We start from the raw sequence: 17255 nt of genomic DNA on the forward strand, positions 1-17255 counted from the left end.
TGGGTCAGCAGACAGCCCTTCAAAAAGAGGGAAAAGGGGAACTTCCATCTCTTCCCTATAAATTGAAAACTTGAGAAGACTGGACAAAGGTTACTAGGGATGGGAAGAAGAATGTGAACACATTTGACTCTAACTGGGCTCTACTATGGAGTTACATAGTGTGGTCCTGGGAAAGTAGATTTCCCCAAATCGATCTCATCTGAGAAGCATGACACTTGTGAGGAACTGCTCATGAGAGGTAGAAGGAACAGAGAGTATTAAGCAGTAGCGCTGGCTCTGACAACCTGCATTAAAAAGCTGGCTCTACTATCCTAGGACTGTGGCCTTAGGCAGGTAAGAAAACCACGTGGGGTCTCAGTTTCTTCATCTATAAAATGAGAATAACAGATTCTCTCTCATGGGCTAAGAGAATTGAGTGAGATAATGTTTGCAAAGCATAGTACCTGGTACCTAGTAAGTGCTCAACTGTGAAAACCAAACACTATTATTATCACTATTACTTACCGGAGCAAGCAAGATTCTATCCTGAAGTCCTTTTCTATTATTTCTTGATAACATTTAGCATCTAACTGGCACTTATTCTCTGCCAGGCCTTGTTGTAAGTGCTTTTCATATATTAGCTCATATACTCTTCATTTGTTTTAGTTTCTTCTTCTTCTTTTTTTTTTTTTAATTTAGAGACAGGGGTCTTGCTATGTTGCTCAGGCTGCCCTTGAACTCCTAGGCTCAAGTAATCCTCCTGCCTTAGCCTCCAGAGTAGCTGGGATTACAGGTGTGTGCCAACATGCCCAGTGTATATTAGCTCATATACTATTTAAAACAACCCTATGAGGTAGGTATTATTACTCTCTTTCTACAAATGAGGCGGTTGAGGCACAGAGAGGGTAAACAAATCATCCAAGGTCACACAGCTAGTGGAGGACAGAGCTGGGAATAGAACCCGGGGGGTCCAGTTTCAGTCAATCCTCACTCTTATTAAATACAGTACTAGACTACCTCTCTGCTGATTCAGTGCTCATAGTTCTTTATCAAAGACAGGAAACAAGCTGGGTATAGTGGCATGTGCCTGTAGTCCCACCTACTCAGGAGGCTGAGGTGGGAGGATCACTTGAGCCCAGGACTTCAAGTCTAGCCTGAGCAACATACCAAGACCCTGTTTCTAAAAACAAACAAAAACAACCGATAGAAAATAATTTTCATCTTGAGTCGTGTACGGGATCTTCTGTGTTTGGTTTCCTACTACTCAGCAGATGGAGATAATGGCTTTGGAACCAGATGAATGTGGGTAGAGATATAACATCCATCTGGGCAGGTCACCAAGCTGCTCTGGGCCTTGGTATTTATCCATGAAGTGGGGATGATGAGATACATGAGACAAATGTTCAATAAGTGGAAGCTACTATTGCCAAGAGTGATAATGCTATACTCTGTTCAGTAAAAATACTACCATACAGTAGACTCTCTATTTTTAACAACTTTGCTATCTCTTTGGTCAAGGTAGCAATTTTCACCCCTGAATTTCTAATAGTCATTTGCCTTGTGGTGACTGTGATTGATCACCAGAAAAGACTGTGGTAATCCCTTCTCTGAAGTCTTTGGGAGAAGATATATGCCTATATGCCTGCTGGACACAACCTGCCCGTTCCTGTCTAGAGATGGCAGCCTGGGATGCAGAAGCTTTAGGAGCAGTTCAAGATCACACGTTTTACAATTTTCAAGTCTTTGAACTAAAACCACCAAGGCACAGGACCAGGAGGACATGAAGGAGGAGAGGGGAAGAGTTCACCACTTTTTCTCTATGCTCCTTTCCCCAAAAAGGTCAATCCTGAACATCTTTATCTCCAGCATTCTATTTTCTTCTCCTTGTCCCAAACCAGAGGAAGAGAGAGCTTTTAAAAAACTCTCTCTGGCAAATGAAGTTCTGCAAGTCTTCCTAAGTAGAAGTGGTGGTAGTGGTAGTAAGCAGCAGCAGCAGCAGCAGCAGCAGCAGCAGCAGCAGCAGCAGCAGCAGCAGCAGCAGCAGTAATGATAAAAAAAAAATCCATCCCTGATCCAGGGATAAGTCAGAGCTCTGGTGATTTAAGCTGGTGTCTATACCAGGAGAACAAGGAATGCTGGGTTGGACATGGGGTTACACAAGGAGGCAGAGTAGCAGAAGAACTACAAACACAGACTGTGAGTCAGACAGACATAGGTTCAAATTCTGGCTCTGCCATTTACTTTCTCTGTCACCTTGCCTTGGTGGGGCATAGAGCCATAGCCTCTTTACATGTCAGTGTCCTCTGAATGATGGAGTAGTGCTCATGGAAGGATTAAATGAGATGGTTTATATAAAGCACTCAGCATAGTGCCTGGCCTATAGTAAGTACTCTGCAAATGTTGGTTGGTGATATCATTATGAGACAAATGATAGGAGAAGATACTTCTCACTGCAAAAGTGCAACATCCAGCATCCTTGTTTTAGGTTCATGAAGATGTACCCCTGAGCAAAATACAAAGGCTTTTTTAGAGAAAATGTTAAAATCAATATAGGACACTGAATTTATTAGAAAGGTCAATTCAGATAGCCATCCTGTGATCTCTAAGACCAATAATCCTAGTTCCCCAAGTTTTTCTTATAAAGGAAAGAAAATATTTATTCCAACCATTCATCTGCCTTAAGCAGATTCCGTCTTTTCATGAGCAATGTCCTGTTTAGAGTTTTGTGTCCCTGCAAAGGCACTGCTCAGCTATGTTTGAACTAATCCTTCACCTAGGCAGGCCAACTCTGTCCCCACTACACAGTGTGGTCTATCCAGAGCACACCAATGAACAACGAACAGTGGAACCAATAAGCAGTGTATGTCCCTGAAACAGACTGAATTAGATCCAAGGTGGTTTCACCATGTTCTTTGGTATTCCTCCCAATGAGAGGTGAAGTCTAATTTCACCCCCATGAGTCTAGGCTGGCCTTAGTGACCGCCTGACTGATTGAATGCAGTACAAGTGACATCCTGGGATTTCCCAGGCTAGGTCATATGAAACCTTAGAGCTTCTGCTTGGTCTTCCTGGAAGGTTTGCTCTTGGAACCCTTAACTACCATATAAAACAAGTCTATCCACATGGAAAGGTCCTGAGACCACAGGGGGAATCAGGGGACCCAGGTGAGCCCAGCTTTCCACTGTGCCTTCCTTCGTAGGTGTTAAGCTTGAGTGAGGTCCTTTCAGACCTTCTAACCCATCCACCAGCTAAATACTACCAAATGACCTCCAATGATGCCACATGGAACAGAATACTCAACCAGGTGATCCCTGATCAAATTCCTAATCCACAAAATTATGAGTAATAAGATGGTGGCAGTTATAAGCCACTAAGTCTTGGGGTGATTTGTTGCACATCAACAGATAATGAAACACAAACACTCCTGGACCCTTATGACTCAGACTCAGACTGAACCAACCACCAATGAAGGCTTTTGGTAATGGCTCAATCACTGGATTTTGGAAGACAATGACACCTGAGTGGCACAGAGGAGACAAAGGGGAATGTGTTTCCGTAGGCCATCTGTCCTAGATGCTGTTTTCAAATGAATTTGAATACTTCCCTTTTGAACATACACCAGATGCCAGTAGTGCCAATGCACTACCCAGCCAGGTGAACATCAGTGACATGAACGAACTGTTCTTTAGGGCTACAAGGAAGCTACGGACTGCAGCATTTATGCCATCAACTTGGTGATGTAACTAGCATGCTCTATGTTGTTAAAAGGTGGCAGTTTGGCACAAGGACATGTGAATTCAAGTGATTAGATGCATACTAAAAGAGAGATGACTATTTCTGAGAGCTGTGGGTTAATTTTTTGGCTGTTCTCGGAATGGAAAATGATTGTGAATTTTGGGGGAAAAATACCAGAGCAATCTGTTTTCTTGGCCGCCTGCTATGGAGCAATTTTAAAGCATTGAAGTGCTTTCCATATTTTCTAATCACTCAAGTCCAGAGCTGATTATGGCTCTCAGCATCTCTCAGATTCACACCACTGGAGCCTCCCACATCTTTCAGGGAGAGGTTTCACCTTGAAAGCAGGTGCCCGGATTCAGAAGGCACATCTTGCTACAGCAGGAACACACAGTTTAATTGTAGCACAGCTCACAAGGGCCAGGTGTTTTGGAAAATCACTGATGGCCCAACTCTGAGATAACCTAGATTCAATTTCCCTTATCTCACAAAAATAAAACATAACCTCTTCTCCAAACAGAAAAAACGAAAACAAGCCCTACCAGAAACTGAATTCTTCCAAACAAAACCCAGAAACATTTAGATGATTGAGACCTGTGGGCAAGGACATGCCCGCATTCACAGGCGTGCACACACACACATACACACACAGTTGTATATGATTAAACATCTCTAGAAGGAGCTTCATGAAACTGGAAACTGTGGTTTCCTCTGTGGAGAATTGGGGAACTGGAGAAAATTAGAGGGTTGCTGAAGGAAGAAGACTTTTTTTTTTTCACCTTAAACTTTGGAATATTTTGAATTTTTTAAAAATCATATATTGTGTTACTTTTCAAATTAATGAAATAGAATAATTCCAAACCTGCATATGGCAATTAAGATGTGCTAGGTTGTGTATTTAATGTTTTGTGTATATTCACTTTTTAATCTTTACAATAACCCTATGATGCAGACATCATTATGTATTTTCCTGATTTTACAGATGAAGAAACTGAGATACGGAAAGATTAGGTGACTTGTTCGAGGTCACATAGCCAGTAAATGCAGAACTGGGATCTAGACCCAGAGTCTGGTTCTGGGGTCTGTCCTTTTAATTGCCACATAATACTGCCTTGCCCAAAATAAACATACTCAGGCCCTTGATCATAATTGAGTTGCAGTAGATAAAATTGTTCCTATCTTCTCTCACATGGTCAATATCAGGTCAATATCGTGACTTTGGACAAGTTGCTTAATCTTTCTGAGCCTACACCGCTAGTGTGTACCAGGTATTCTTCTAGGCTTTGTGGATAACTAGAGTCCCTGGTCTCAAGAAACTTCCTGTATCTTGGCAGAAACAGACAATAAACAAACAATCCAGAAACCATAATGTAAACAATAAAGGAAAATTAAAGTGTTCATTGACAGATGAGGATTGGGAACCCCAATTTATGCTGAATGGCCAGGAAGTGTCATTTACACAGAGTGCTGAAAAATGGGCAGGAGTAAAGCAGGGAAAAATAGAAGCGGGTGGGGGAAAGGAAAAATATTATAGTAGAGAGAACAGCCTATGGAAAAATCTGGGGCAGGGAAGGGGCGTTTGTCTGAAGACAGAAAGGTTTGTGTGGCTAAAACAGAGTGAAATTGAGTTTGGAGCAAGAAGCAGATCATGTAGACCAGTGGTCCCCAAGCTTTTTCGCACCAGACACTGGGTTTTGGGGAAGACAATTTTTCCATGGCCGGGTCAAGGAGGATGGTTTAGGGATGAAACTGTTCCACCTCGGATCATCAGCCATTAAATTCTAATAAAGAGCACACAACCTAGATCTATCTCATGCGCAGTTCACCAATAGGGCTCAGCCTCCTATGAGAATCTAATGCAAATGCTGATTTGAGAGGAGGCGGAGCTCAGGTGGTAATGTCTGCTCTTCTCCTGCTGGTACCAGCTCATGGCCTGGGGGTTGGGGACCCCTGATGTAGACCATGATTTGGCTCACGTCCCACCCTCCAACTGCCATCTAACATGTTTAAATTGTGCATCCTATCAGCAAAATTTTTTAATGTATATAAATAGGCATCTATATTCATATAGATATCTATATTCCTATCTATTATATATAGATACACATACTAAAATACGAACAAAAACATTTTCAAAAATAGAAGCTAGGAAGAATGACAAAGTAAATGATGAAAGTGCTGATATTTTTCTCCTTGCTTCCCAAAGGATTGTCTTGCACATCTCCTGAGCACCTCATCTCTACCCTGGGACTACAGCTCTAATCCAGAAAGCAGCATGGCCTGTGTTAAGTGAGATTCAAAGAAACAGAATCTCTTATCATGAAACCATGAGAACTCTCCTGACTTTGAGGGGGGCTCCTTTTGCACAAACTACTAGTTGTGCAAGGATTTCACAATTTTCATAAGAGCCCTGGGAAGCCACTGAAGGTTATAAGTAGAAATGACATAACCTGATTTACTTTTTAAGACAATTACTTGGGCTGCTGAGTGAAACATATGTCTAGGCAGTGGCAATGGAAGAACTGAAAGACCAGCTAGGAAGCTACTGCAGGAATGCAGGCAAGCGATGGAGATGGTTTGGAATAAAGTGCTGCAGGAGGGAGAGCAGTAGATACATTTGAGATCCATGTTGGTGGTGCTATATTTTGTGAAAGGAGAATAATGATGTTAGCTACAAAGCATTATTATGAAGCATAAGTTTACAGGTGTGAAAATGCTTTGTCAACTCTAAGGTGCCAAAGATAACTTAATATTACTACAGATGATGAAACCAAATACTAGAGAGACCCTAACTTGCCCAAAGTCACACAACTGCTTAGTAGTTGGGAGGAAGGAGTTAAAGCAGTTGGCCTGCAATCTTTTTACTCCTTTCTCTGGGGGTGTATCCCAGGAGAAAGAAAAGAAGGCTGGTGACCAGGTCTAATCTCCTTGTCAAATGAACTTCTGCATAGATAGAGTAATGATATTTAGGATGTGCCTGGCTAACAACTACCTCTAGTAAATAGATCCCAGGACCTGTGAAGGAAGGCTCCTTGGAGAATATTACATCAGCTATACAACTCTCTGTGGTATATAACAGGAAGATGTTTTGTGGTTGAAATGCCTCATGCTCTGCAAGAGGCGGCGACCCTGTGTTCCTTACCTATTATTCTGAGTGAGATGCGTGTCCAATGAAGGAAGACAGGTCCTTGGAAGCCATTCTTGGGTTGCAGATTTTTCTTTACCTCATAAGAACTTCTTGATTGCTTATATTCTTGAACTTATTTAGCAAAGCCTGATATTGGATAAGATCTCTGATTCATATAACATGACTTGACAATCAGATCGCCTGGCTTCATTCAGTGGCACGTATCTATTTCCTAGGCTCTATTAGCTCCTGTGTAACATTGAGCCCAATTATAAAGTCCAGGGATGAAGGGGGAACATACTTGGTTATATTTGAACCCCTTACCAGTGGCAAAACTAATATTTATTTGACACATCTGATATCTATCAACTTGAAAATAATTTGGGGGAATATTTACACAATTGAAGAAACACAATGTATTTGCCCTCATTGTGAGTGAGTAACACTGGAAGTACACAATAATGGGTTGTTTGTGATGGTTCATGTGATTACACTGGGAGGTGAGCCAGGCTTTTTGGGTCTCCAATGACAGCTCCCAAGCAGTTCTAGAAGAGAGGGCTTTTTAGATGCATAGATATTCACCTCCCACCCTCCAATTGTCAAAGAATCAGTACAGTCTCAGTGTTCTGCCATGAATATCATTCCCCAAACCACTCATGGACCTCCTAAATCATGGAGTTCTTTTTCTCTCTTTTTTAAGGTGCACAATTTATCTTCACACACAATTTTGTTTTGAAACTTAGAAATGATGACAAAAGAGAACTGTTACTTTAGCTGGAAGGGAGGGAAACCTTTTTGTCCTCTCTGCTTCATAACAAACTGTATTTATGCTTGAGGCATCAAAAGATAGAATGAGCACGCACACTTCACATCCTACTCCTGGTACAAAAACCACTGATTATGAACTGAGCTGTTGAAAATAAAGCACGTCAAAGGCCCAGGGCTGCTTCTGGCAGATGCTAAACAAGAGGAGGCTAGCAGGCGTGCATGACGACAGCACAAACATGTTTTATACAGAGAAGCCTTTGACATCCTTTTTCCCCCAAACAAGTTCCCAAACCAAAGCTTGATGTTTACCTTCGGCGAGTGGGTCAAGGGTGTGTATCATGAGCTGGAAGATGCTATTCCTCATGAGACTGTTGTGGAGGGAGGCAGAGCTTCCACCTCGCTGGAGACGTGGCTTAGCCTGAGCAGAGAAACCAAAGAGGTGGTTAGCCTCAGAAATGAAAGGCAAGTGCATTATAGACAAGATCCTCACTTAGTCTGGTGGCCACTCATTTCTGTCGCATGATCACACACTATTGAGCCAACGATTTTCAAAGTACATTTCAAAGCCCCTGAGAGAATGTCTCTCACATTCTTTCCTACTAAGTGAATGCGTTGCTTCCCTTTTTAAAAAGAGCTTTGTAAATGCCAATGTGTTATATGCTTCACATCCCTTCGTTTATCTCGTTTGCAAAATGAACCCTATGAACTAGATGTTATTATTCTTCTTGTTAGATAGACGAGGACATTTCATCTCAGAGAAGTGAAATGAGGTGTCCAAGTCACACCAGCAAGAAGTGGAGGCTGGAGGAATGGATCCCAGGTCTGCTTTTCTCAAAGACTGTTCTCTAATCCAGTGGGTGGTCTCTAACATTTTTGAAGTGTGCATCCTATCAGTAAAATGTTTAAATGTATATAAATAGGCATCTATGCCCATATCTACATAGACACATATACTAAAATACGAACATATAAAAACACTTTCAAAAATAGAAGTTAAGAAGAATAACATAGTAAATGATGAAGGTGCTAATGTTTTCTCCTTGCTTCCCAAAGGCTCGTCTTGCACATCTCCTGGGCTACCTCATCTCTACCCTGGGACTACAGCTCTAATCCAGAAAGCAGCATGGCCTATGTTAAGTGAGATTCAAGAAGCAGAAGCTCTTATCATGAAACCCTGAGAACTCTCCTGCCTTTGAGTGGGACTCCTTTTGGACAAACTACTAGTTGTGATCCTTTGGCCAAATAAATGTAAATGAAACTGGTAGGTGAGAAGGAAGAATGAGTATCTAGAGATAAGGTTATCGACATACGCTTTTTCTTCTATCTTCAAAAGCAAACAACCTAAAAACTCCCAAACCCTCTGTATTTTGATGGGTTTTTAACCTGAATAGGAACTGCTGTCTCCCCATGGTTGATTTTGTGCTGATCATCACAAGGGAAGACTCTCTGAGGCAGCCAAGCTTTATAGACAGACAGATTTAAGGAGTTGAAAGGTATTGTAATGTAAGGGAGTTAACTTCTTATTGAACTTTCAGTGTAAAAGTTTGACATGTAAATTTTCTGGGGTAGGTAAAAATAAAATACTGTTCTCCACTATGTCTTTCAAACTTCTGCATAACAGGGTTTTCCAAAATATTCCATCATACTCCAGACCCACAAGGGGGCTTCCCCAAAAATGTCCTATGAGAGACTCCATGATCAAATACATATTTGATATATATTGAAAAGTGCTATATCCTAGCCAACTCACCTTAGGGTTTCAAACTACACATTAGACCACTAAGTCTAACACTACAGAAATCTGTTTAACTTGATTAACTTGGGCAGTGTTTCCAAACTATTATCTGTAGGATCTAATTTTGTAAAACACTTGTTAACAATCATGGTCCACACAGTTGGAGACAAACATGAAACCCGTAGAAAGTATGAGTAAAATCTCACTATGAGATACCCGAAGAAATCTGGCTCTCTTAGTGTGATTTATTATGACATTCTATTGGAAATCATATTGCCAATTCAATAGGGTTGGAAAAGAATTCAGTGGGGATTACTGGTGTCTCAATGGTGAACCAGATTATGGCTCCTTAATAGAAGAGATTGAGTCTGTACTCGTGTTCTGGTACTGGATCAGGTGCATTCTATGGGCTGTCAATCAATGTTACATCTTTGCCCTGAGCATTACAGGAGGAAGGACAGGGTCATATGTATCTTTATTACTGTTTTAGCCTTGAAAGTCTTAAACATTTTAAAATGCATTTTGTTATTAGTTATAGAGGATTCAGATGATTAAGTTTCAAAATATTTTAGGAGCAAGCTTAGGAGATCTGAATAAAATGGAAATGTTATCACTGTTTGATGGCTGAACACAAGAATTTTGAAGGTTGTTTCTTTACTATGCTGCAAAATCTGAAATGTGATGTGTTAATTAAATAGGAACTCAGAAATGGTTTATCAATAATAATTTGTCATAACTATTATGGTTCTTATTCTGGGAAACTGGAAGAACTCTGGTGTGGAGATCTTCATTTGAAAAAGATTACATCTAGAGAAGTATTGAAAGCATTCTTTTGTGTATTATGTATATATTAAATATATAGTCTCATGCAGCATTTCTTTTGATGAGACCAAAAGAAATTTCCAATCAGAGTATGTGCGTGCAGATACACAAAGAAAACAAATATTGAGCATTAGATCCCACACTACCCCCAAATATTAGTTCAACATCCCTTGGAATGCAATTTGGAAATAACTCACTCTTCCAACTCCTACAAAAGTTCATACCAAATGGAAGAGAAAATTCAAATTTTGAAACCTAGTCTCAGAAGACATGTGTTCATGAATGCCAGAATTCAGTCATCACTAATTGTAGCACAGAGTAGAAGTACACACCAGGGGTTAGACTATTTAAGTATTCCAAGGGAGAGAGTAATGTGTTGAGCACACAAACCCCTGTTACTCCCAACCCCGCCCCACACTCTCCACAGGCACACAAGCAGGTACAGACAAAGCTACTGCTTCCTACCGGTAGAGTCGGTTCATCCTTGTCCCTGGCTGCAGATGGCTGCATAAGAGAAAAAGGCAAAGACAAAAGACAAAGAAATAAATAAATGAAGAATCACAGATGGCATTTACATTTAATAACAAGCATCAGTATAGGGGAAGATTTCATTCTTTCTGCTCCTGGGATGAGTTAAGCCAAAACAGGGGACTGAGGATGTATATTTCTAGCCAAAACATAATGGTTTATTTAGGTACATGATTCATTCTCCTGAAAGGTCAAAGTTTAATGGCCAACCCGAATGTCCAGCTATACAAAGCAGTTAAGTCAACTGTGGCCCAGCCATGCAGTGGAATACTATGTGATCATTAAAATGAATGAGGTAATTCACAGGTACTGACATGGAAAATATCTATTGATAACTGTAAAAATTAAACATTTATAAATATTTATTGTTTCATTTCATAAAGGAAAATAAATAATACTTTAGTGCATATAAATAAAAAAAGTCTGCAAGAATGATACCAAACTGTTATTAGTGGTTGTTACTGGTGGATGGGATTGCAAAGAAATATCATCTTTTACATGTTTTGGGGGGAGTCAGCATTCATTGCTCCAGGTATTATGAATAAAATAAAGTTCACAGAAGTTAGGCCACTGAATTAAAGACTAGGATCATCCCACATGGAAATCAGATAACCCATCTTTTTTTCTGCTCCCTCACCTCAAGTTTTCTATTCTAAATAGAAGTCTCTGTCCAGTTGAGAAATGTGGATTAGAACACAAGGGCACATAAAGGCCTGGTAATCTGCTGGGAGTGAACGCAACTCAGACAAGGGGGCAGTGTAATTCTAACCACATGACCCACCTGGACAGCTTTTACTTCCTCAACTCAATAGGAACTCTCCTTCTTCACCAGAACCAGGCACCACCCTGGGATCTTTCCAGCGAGATACAGGTGCCTGGTGAATAGTTCCTCATGCTTAGACATCACCTTCGTCACTTCACCTCAACTACAGTGGCAGACAGCAAGACCAAACTAGAACCCTTCCCCCATCTGGCATTCTGGTCCTCCCCATTAGGGTCTGAGCAGATGTCTGTCTTCAGGAATAATCACATACTTGGAGGAGAGTAGCCAGATGCAGAGCTGTTTTAAAACTTTCATGTGCTCTAGGCTTTCTGTTTTAGGGTCTTCCACACGTGTCATGTAAAGATATTAAGATGTCCCCACATCCCATCTAAAATATACAATTCACCTAAAATATACAGTTTTGTGTAAAAAAAAGAGAAGGGATTCTTATAATTTTGAATTTCAAATTATTTGCTATGTGTCATTAAGTTAGGATTAGCATGCTCAAAATCTTGCAAAGTGAAAAAAAATCAAATCTACAATTTGTTTTCACATGTAATGGATTTTTAAGAAGGTGAAATTTAATAGTGAGGTTGATGTTAAATATTTTGTGGACATTCAATTAGATGTTTAATAATTCTGATTTTTGTAGATACCTTTTTGGATTCTGGAGTCAACACCAATGTGTTTTTATTCCTCTTCTGGTTCTAAGCATTTTTATGAAGAACTTGCAAGTCTCAGACATAAACAGAAGGGCTCTGCGTTGGTGGTAATTTCTGAGCACAGCCTGTGGGCACCACTAATTTGCCTTAACCCTCGGGTTGGGGGCCCTCTCTTGGTGACTTCTCTAAAAACGCTAATAGGGAAATGTCCTGATGCCCTAGTTCCCAAGAGTCTGCTTGTGGAACTGGAGTGGACAGAAAACTGGCCTTTGATTCCCCACTTTCCTCTGAAAGGCACTGTATGATCCTGCTTCTCTCTGGCAGGTCCTCTCCTTTTCTTTCCTTCCACATCCGACAGCTCAACAAATGGCCTCACAGTCTGCAGAGCAATCCCCCAGGGAAATCTTCCAGGGCAGCAAGCTCAGCCTTTAGACATGCATTGAGATTAACCGTCAGAGCACGCCTGGTCAGTTAGCAAATTTACACCTTGTGGCTAAATGGGAGACCAATAATTATGAGCTAGAATTGATACCACGGTGATAACACAGAACATGAAGGAACAGGATGAAAGTGGGGAGAGAAAAAGGTGGGCTTTATAAGGGCAGAAACGTCACGAGCTGAGGGTTTGAATTTTAAAAAGTATATCTAAATACATTATTTAAGGAAGGAAAAAAAATCCAAACCTGTCTTTTGGTCTGAAAAGAAGAAAAAAATATCTACTCTATTGACTTCCTTTTTCTCTCACAGCAAGGAAGATCATAAAACATAAAAGGTGGAAGGAAAATGCCTAGTACATAGATTCTATAGAGAAAAAACTGAGCGCAGAGACAGGCCTGAAATTCTCTACAAAATGTCCCACTGTTTAATGTCTGCAGTTGACATCATTTGTTTTCTTTCAAGTGTAATCTGCAGACATGAATATACATCAGGGTATAACTTGTAAATTTAGGTATACGCACAAATGACAGCAGAGGCCATTAAAACACCCCTCTACTTTCCTTTTATGTAGCCCTGTTGCAAACGAGATAAGAAGCGTGATATATGATGGTAATTGCCCTTTTCTAGGGGCTCACCCACATCTACTGATAATTCGAGGTTCACCTGACTTAGCCTTGCTCTAATTGCATCTTGAAGCAGCCTCACAGTCCTGGCAATATGCAGCTGATTATGTTACAAATTCAGTTTTAAAGGGGTTTAATTACACGGGAAGTAACTAGTGAAGGTGACAAAGAAATGATTTTCATATGTATAGCCAGTGGGTTTTGGGTTGGCCTACTGTTGTGAATTTATTTTCAGGGCCATTAAATATATGGCAAGTTTATTCTAACTCATGGGATGTTACAGAAGACAACTTCTTCAAAAGAAGACTAATGTGACTTTAAGGATTAATCTTGGCATTCTTATGATGTATTTTGCTTTTTAACCCCCTTAATTTTAAACACACCAAAATACCACTCATTTGGGCTGTATTAATATGAAAGCCCAATTCCTGGTGGTCAGCATGCTATGGATTGGCTTAACAAATTCCTATAAACAAATTTAATGAATACATTGAAATAAATTTCCTATAGCTGTAGAAAAAAATATGTTAAGCCAATCCATAGCACACCCACAGCCGTTCTTCGAGGATTGTTTAAAAGAATAAACTGGGCACTTAAGCGGGCCATGCCATGCGACCTCGGGCACTGCCAACCGTGGGTGAGCTCTGGGTGTGCGGGCGGCCTGGCGCGCTGCTCTGCTGTGTCAACGTGTTATGATGCTGTCCCATACCAACCTGGCCACTGGAATCCCCAGTAGTAAAGTGAAATATTCAAGGCTCTCCAGCACAGACGACGGCTACATCGACCTTCAGTTTAATAAAACTCCTCCTAAGATCCCTTATAAGGCCATCGCACTTGCCACTGTGCTGTTTTTGATTGGCGCCTTTCTCATTATTATAAGCTCCCTCCTGCTGTCAGACCACATCAGCAAAGTGGGGGCAGACCGGCCGTTCCAGTCCTGATCCTGGCATTCTGGTGTTCCTACCCGGATTTAACCACCTGCACATCACTTGCTATGCATCCAAAGGCTACCGTGGTTACTCCTATGATGACATTCCAGACTTTGATGACTAGCACCCACCTAATAGCTGAGGAGAACAGTCACAGTGGAACTGTCCCAGCTTTAAGATACCTAGCAGAAACTATAGCTAAGGACTAAGGAATTCTGCAGCTTGCAGATGTTTAAGAAAATAATGGCCAGATTTTACGGGTCCTTCCCAAAGATGTTAACTGAACCTACAGTAGCTAATTAGGACATGCTCTGTTTTTCATCCCTTTGCCCTGGCAAGAGCTCCTGACAAGTTTTTCCACAGGAATATGTATCATGGAAGAATAGAGGTTATTCTGTAATAGAAAAGTATTGCCTGCCACCACCCTCTGTAGAGCTGAGCATTTCTTTTAAATAGTCTTCATTGCCAATTTGTTCTTGTAGCAAATGGAAGAATGTAGTATGGCTAATTTCTTATTACTAAGTAATTTATTTAAAAAATATCTGAGTATATTATCCTCTACACTTATGCCTACCCTCATGTTCCAGTGGAAGGCCTTAGTAAAATCAAAGATCAGTGAGTTCATCTGTAATGTTTTTTTTTACTTACTTTCTTATTGACAGCAACCAGGAATTTTTTATCCTGTGGAGCAAGTTTTCAAAATGTAAATACTTTCTCTGTTTAACAGCCCTTGGCCCATTCTGATCCAGTTCACGAGTAGATTGGACAGCATATAATTTGGATCATTTTGTCCCTAGTAAATCAAAATGTTCTCTAGATTATTCCTTTAATGGCTGGACTTTTGACTGTTTCCTAATGAAACAGTGGATAAGTGGTTATTATTTAGAGTTTATAACCCTATTGCTAGCACCTTGTATTATGTCATCATTCTGCTCATGATTCCAAGGATCAGCCTGGATGTCTACAGGACTAGATCACCTTAGTTTGATTCTATTTTTTAGCTTGCAAAAAGTGACTTATATTCCAGAGAAATTAAAATGTTGAAATCCAAAAAAAAAAAAAAAAAAAAAAAAAAAAAAAAAAAAAAATTCATAAACTGCATCCTGAAGGTCTCAGGTCAGAGTTTTGGTGTGCCAACGCAGACTCCCCTCTCCATTCATGAAAGCAAGACTTTTGTCAGGCCATCTTCTACTTACAAGAAAATATTCTGTAATTCAAACCTTTATTCAATTAAACTGGCCCCCTTCTCAATGACTCAAATTAGTCATATGGTGATTGCACTTAAATTGAGCAACTGAAAGATGTCTTTAATCTCTATTGTCCTTCTTAGTGGAAATTCCTTTTTTTTTTTTTTCTTTGAGATGGGGTTTTGCTCTTGTTGCCCAGGTTGGAGTGCAATGGCATGATCTCAGCTCACTGCAACTCCACCTTCCGGGTTCAAACAATTCTCCTGCCTCAGCTTCCTAAGTAGCTGGGATTATAGGCGCCCACCACCATGCGCAGCTAATTTTTGTATTCTTAGTAGAGACAGGGTTTCACTATGTTGGCCAGGCTGGTCTTGGACTCCCGACCTCAGGTTATCCACCTGCCTTGGCCTCCCAAAATGCTGGGATTACCGGTGTGAGCCACCATGCCCTGCCAGAAATCCCATTTCTATATAGGAATTTTGCTACTTATTTGATAGGTGTTTTGAAATTGTCCATTTATGCTTCCACCCCAGATAATAAAATGCATAGCCCATTTAGATAGTATTTTGACACTATAAATCAGTCCAGCATCCTTAAATCTTCTTTCTTCCTTTGATCCTTGAAAGCCAGAAATGATTTTGCTGACTATAAAGTATAGTTTAGATGGAACTTTGTATATAGCCTTTCACCACATACAGGCCCCCAGTCCCACTTCACACACATAAAAATTAGGCCAATGCTGTAGTCCAGCTGCCTCAGTGCCACTCAGTAACAGCATACTAACAAGTCCATGGTTCACTCTGGTAATTATCTACTTACAAATCACATGATCAAATGGGTCACCATGAAGACTTCATAGGCCAAAATACAAGTGTGTAAACTAAGGGATTTTTTTTTTTGGTCAATGATGTGGCATCAGATACAGGGGAACAATAAGGAATTTGTTGCAAAAGCTAAGTAACAGCCATAAACTTCCACCACTTTAACATTCCACCAAGTCCTGCAAAATGTGCTTACAATGCGTTATGCCAAGGACCTGGAAGCATTATAAAGTCTATAGAAATAAACTTAAACATATAATTATTTTGTCAAAAATATAATTGGAAACAAATATGCCCATGATCAAAATATGAATCCAATATTCCAATGGACATGAATTTTAATGTCTTAGAATTCAGAAAGATTTGGTGAGGAATGATTTGAATGACTGATTTTCATTTAAAAAATTAACATGAAAGTGTAAAATGATGTTTCCTTTTTCTTTCAATACACCATGGTAATAAATAAAAACATTCAAAATGTCTCTCCTTGTTAAAGATGAAAAAACCTCAAAGCCTATTGGGAAGACTAGATACAAGGTACAAAGGCCTCAAATCTGCAATGTAAAAGGCAAGGCACCCTACCACCTCTTAGTCAGATGGAAACTCATCTCTTTCTCCCTCCTTTTACTGTGTCTTAACATATTCCCTAAAACATTAAGAGAGGGGAGATTAAATCAATTCCTAAAGAAAGAAAGAAATATTTAAATTCAAATTACTTTGACTGGTTTGCTGGGTAATTATCCCACAATCATGGCCCTTCTGCAGAGAAGGAATCTCAGAGAACAATGAAGTGCTGACGAGGACAGCCCAGGGTGCAGGAGTACCCACTTTACAATCCAGTTTAAAGAAATACACTGGGATGGACAGAAGGGGTAGAAATGATCTAAGTAAGAAGTATGGTAATGAAAGCTCACATTGTGGAAGCAAAGCCTTTTGATGATTTGATTGAATAATCTTCATGATCATGAAATATTTGAGATAGTAGAAAAAAGTTTGAGAAGAATAGATATCTTAACCAATATGGAAGGAGCAGAAGAAAAACTGTTTAGAGACACTTAAAGAACAATTTGGAATATGGAATACTCAGTAAGGCAAGTGCGCCAAGGTGACTTCACGAAGCAGAATTTAACTGACAAGT

General features: G+C 40.1%; 1 protein-coding gene and 1 pseudogene across 1 annotated transcript in view; one reads left to right on the forward strand and one right to left on the reverse strand.

Moving 5' to 3' along the window:
• The window catches only part of SLC24A2 (solute carrier family 24 member 2), a 266259-nt gene that overhangs the window by 88767 nt on the left and 160237 nt on the right, over window positions 1–17255 (reverse strand). The window contains exons 3-4 of the mRNA XM_030920306.1: window positions 10632–10670; window positions 7919–8027 (exon numbers count right to left, since the gene is read on the reverse strand). Of these exons, the coding sequence (XP_030776166.1) occupies window positions 7919–8027; window positions 10632–10670 (148 nt within the window). The remainder of the gene's footprint in view (window positions 1–7918; window positions 8028–10631; window positions 10671–17255) is intronic.
• On the forward strand, window positions 13790–14326 carry LOC104664244 (annotated as a pseudogene).

The sequence above is a fragment of the Rhinopithecus roxellana genome, chromosome 16 (assembly GCF_007565055.1).
Source record: "Rhinopithecus roxellana isolate Shanxi Qingling chromosome 16, ASM756505v1, whole genome shotgun sequence".
Classification (NCBI taxonomy): Eukaryota; Metazoa; Chordata; class Mammalia; order Primates; family Cercopithecidae; genus Rhinopithecus; species Rhinopithecus roxellana.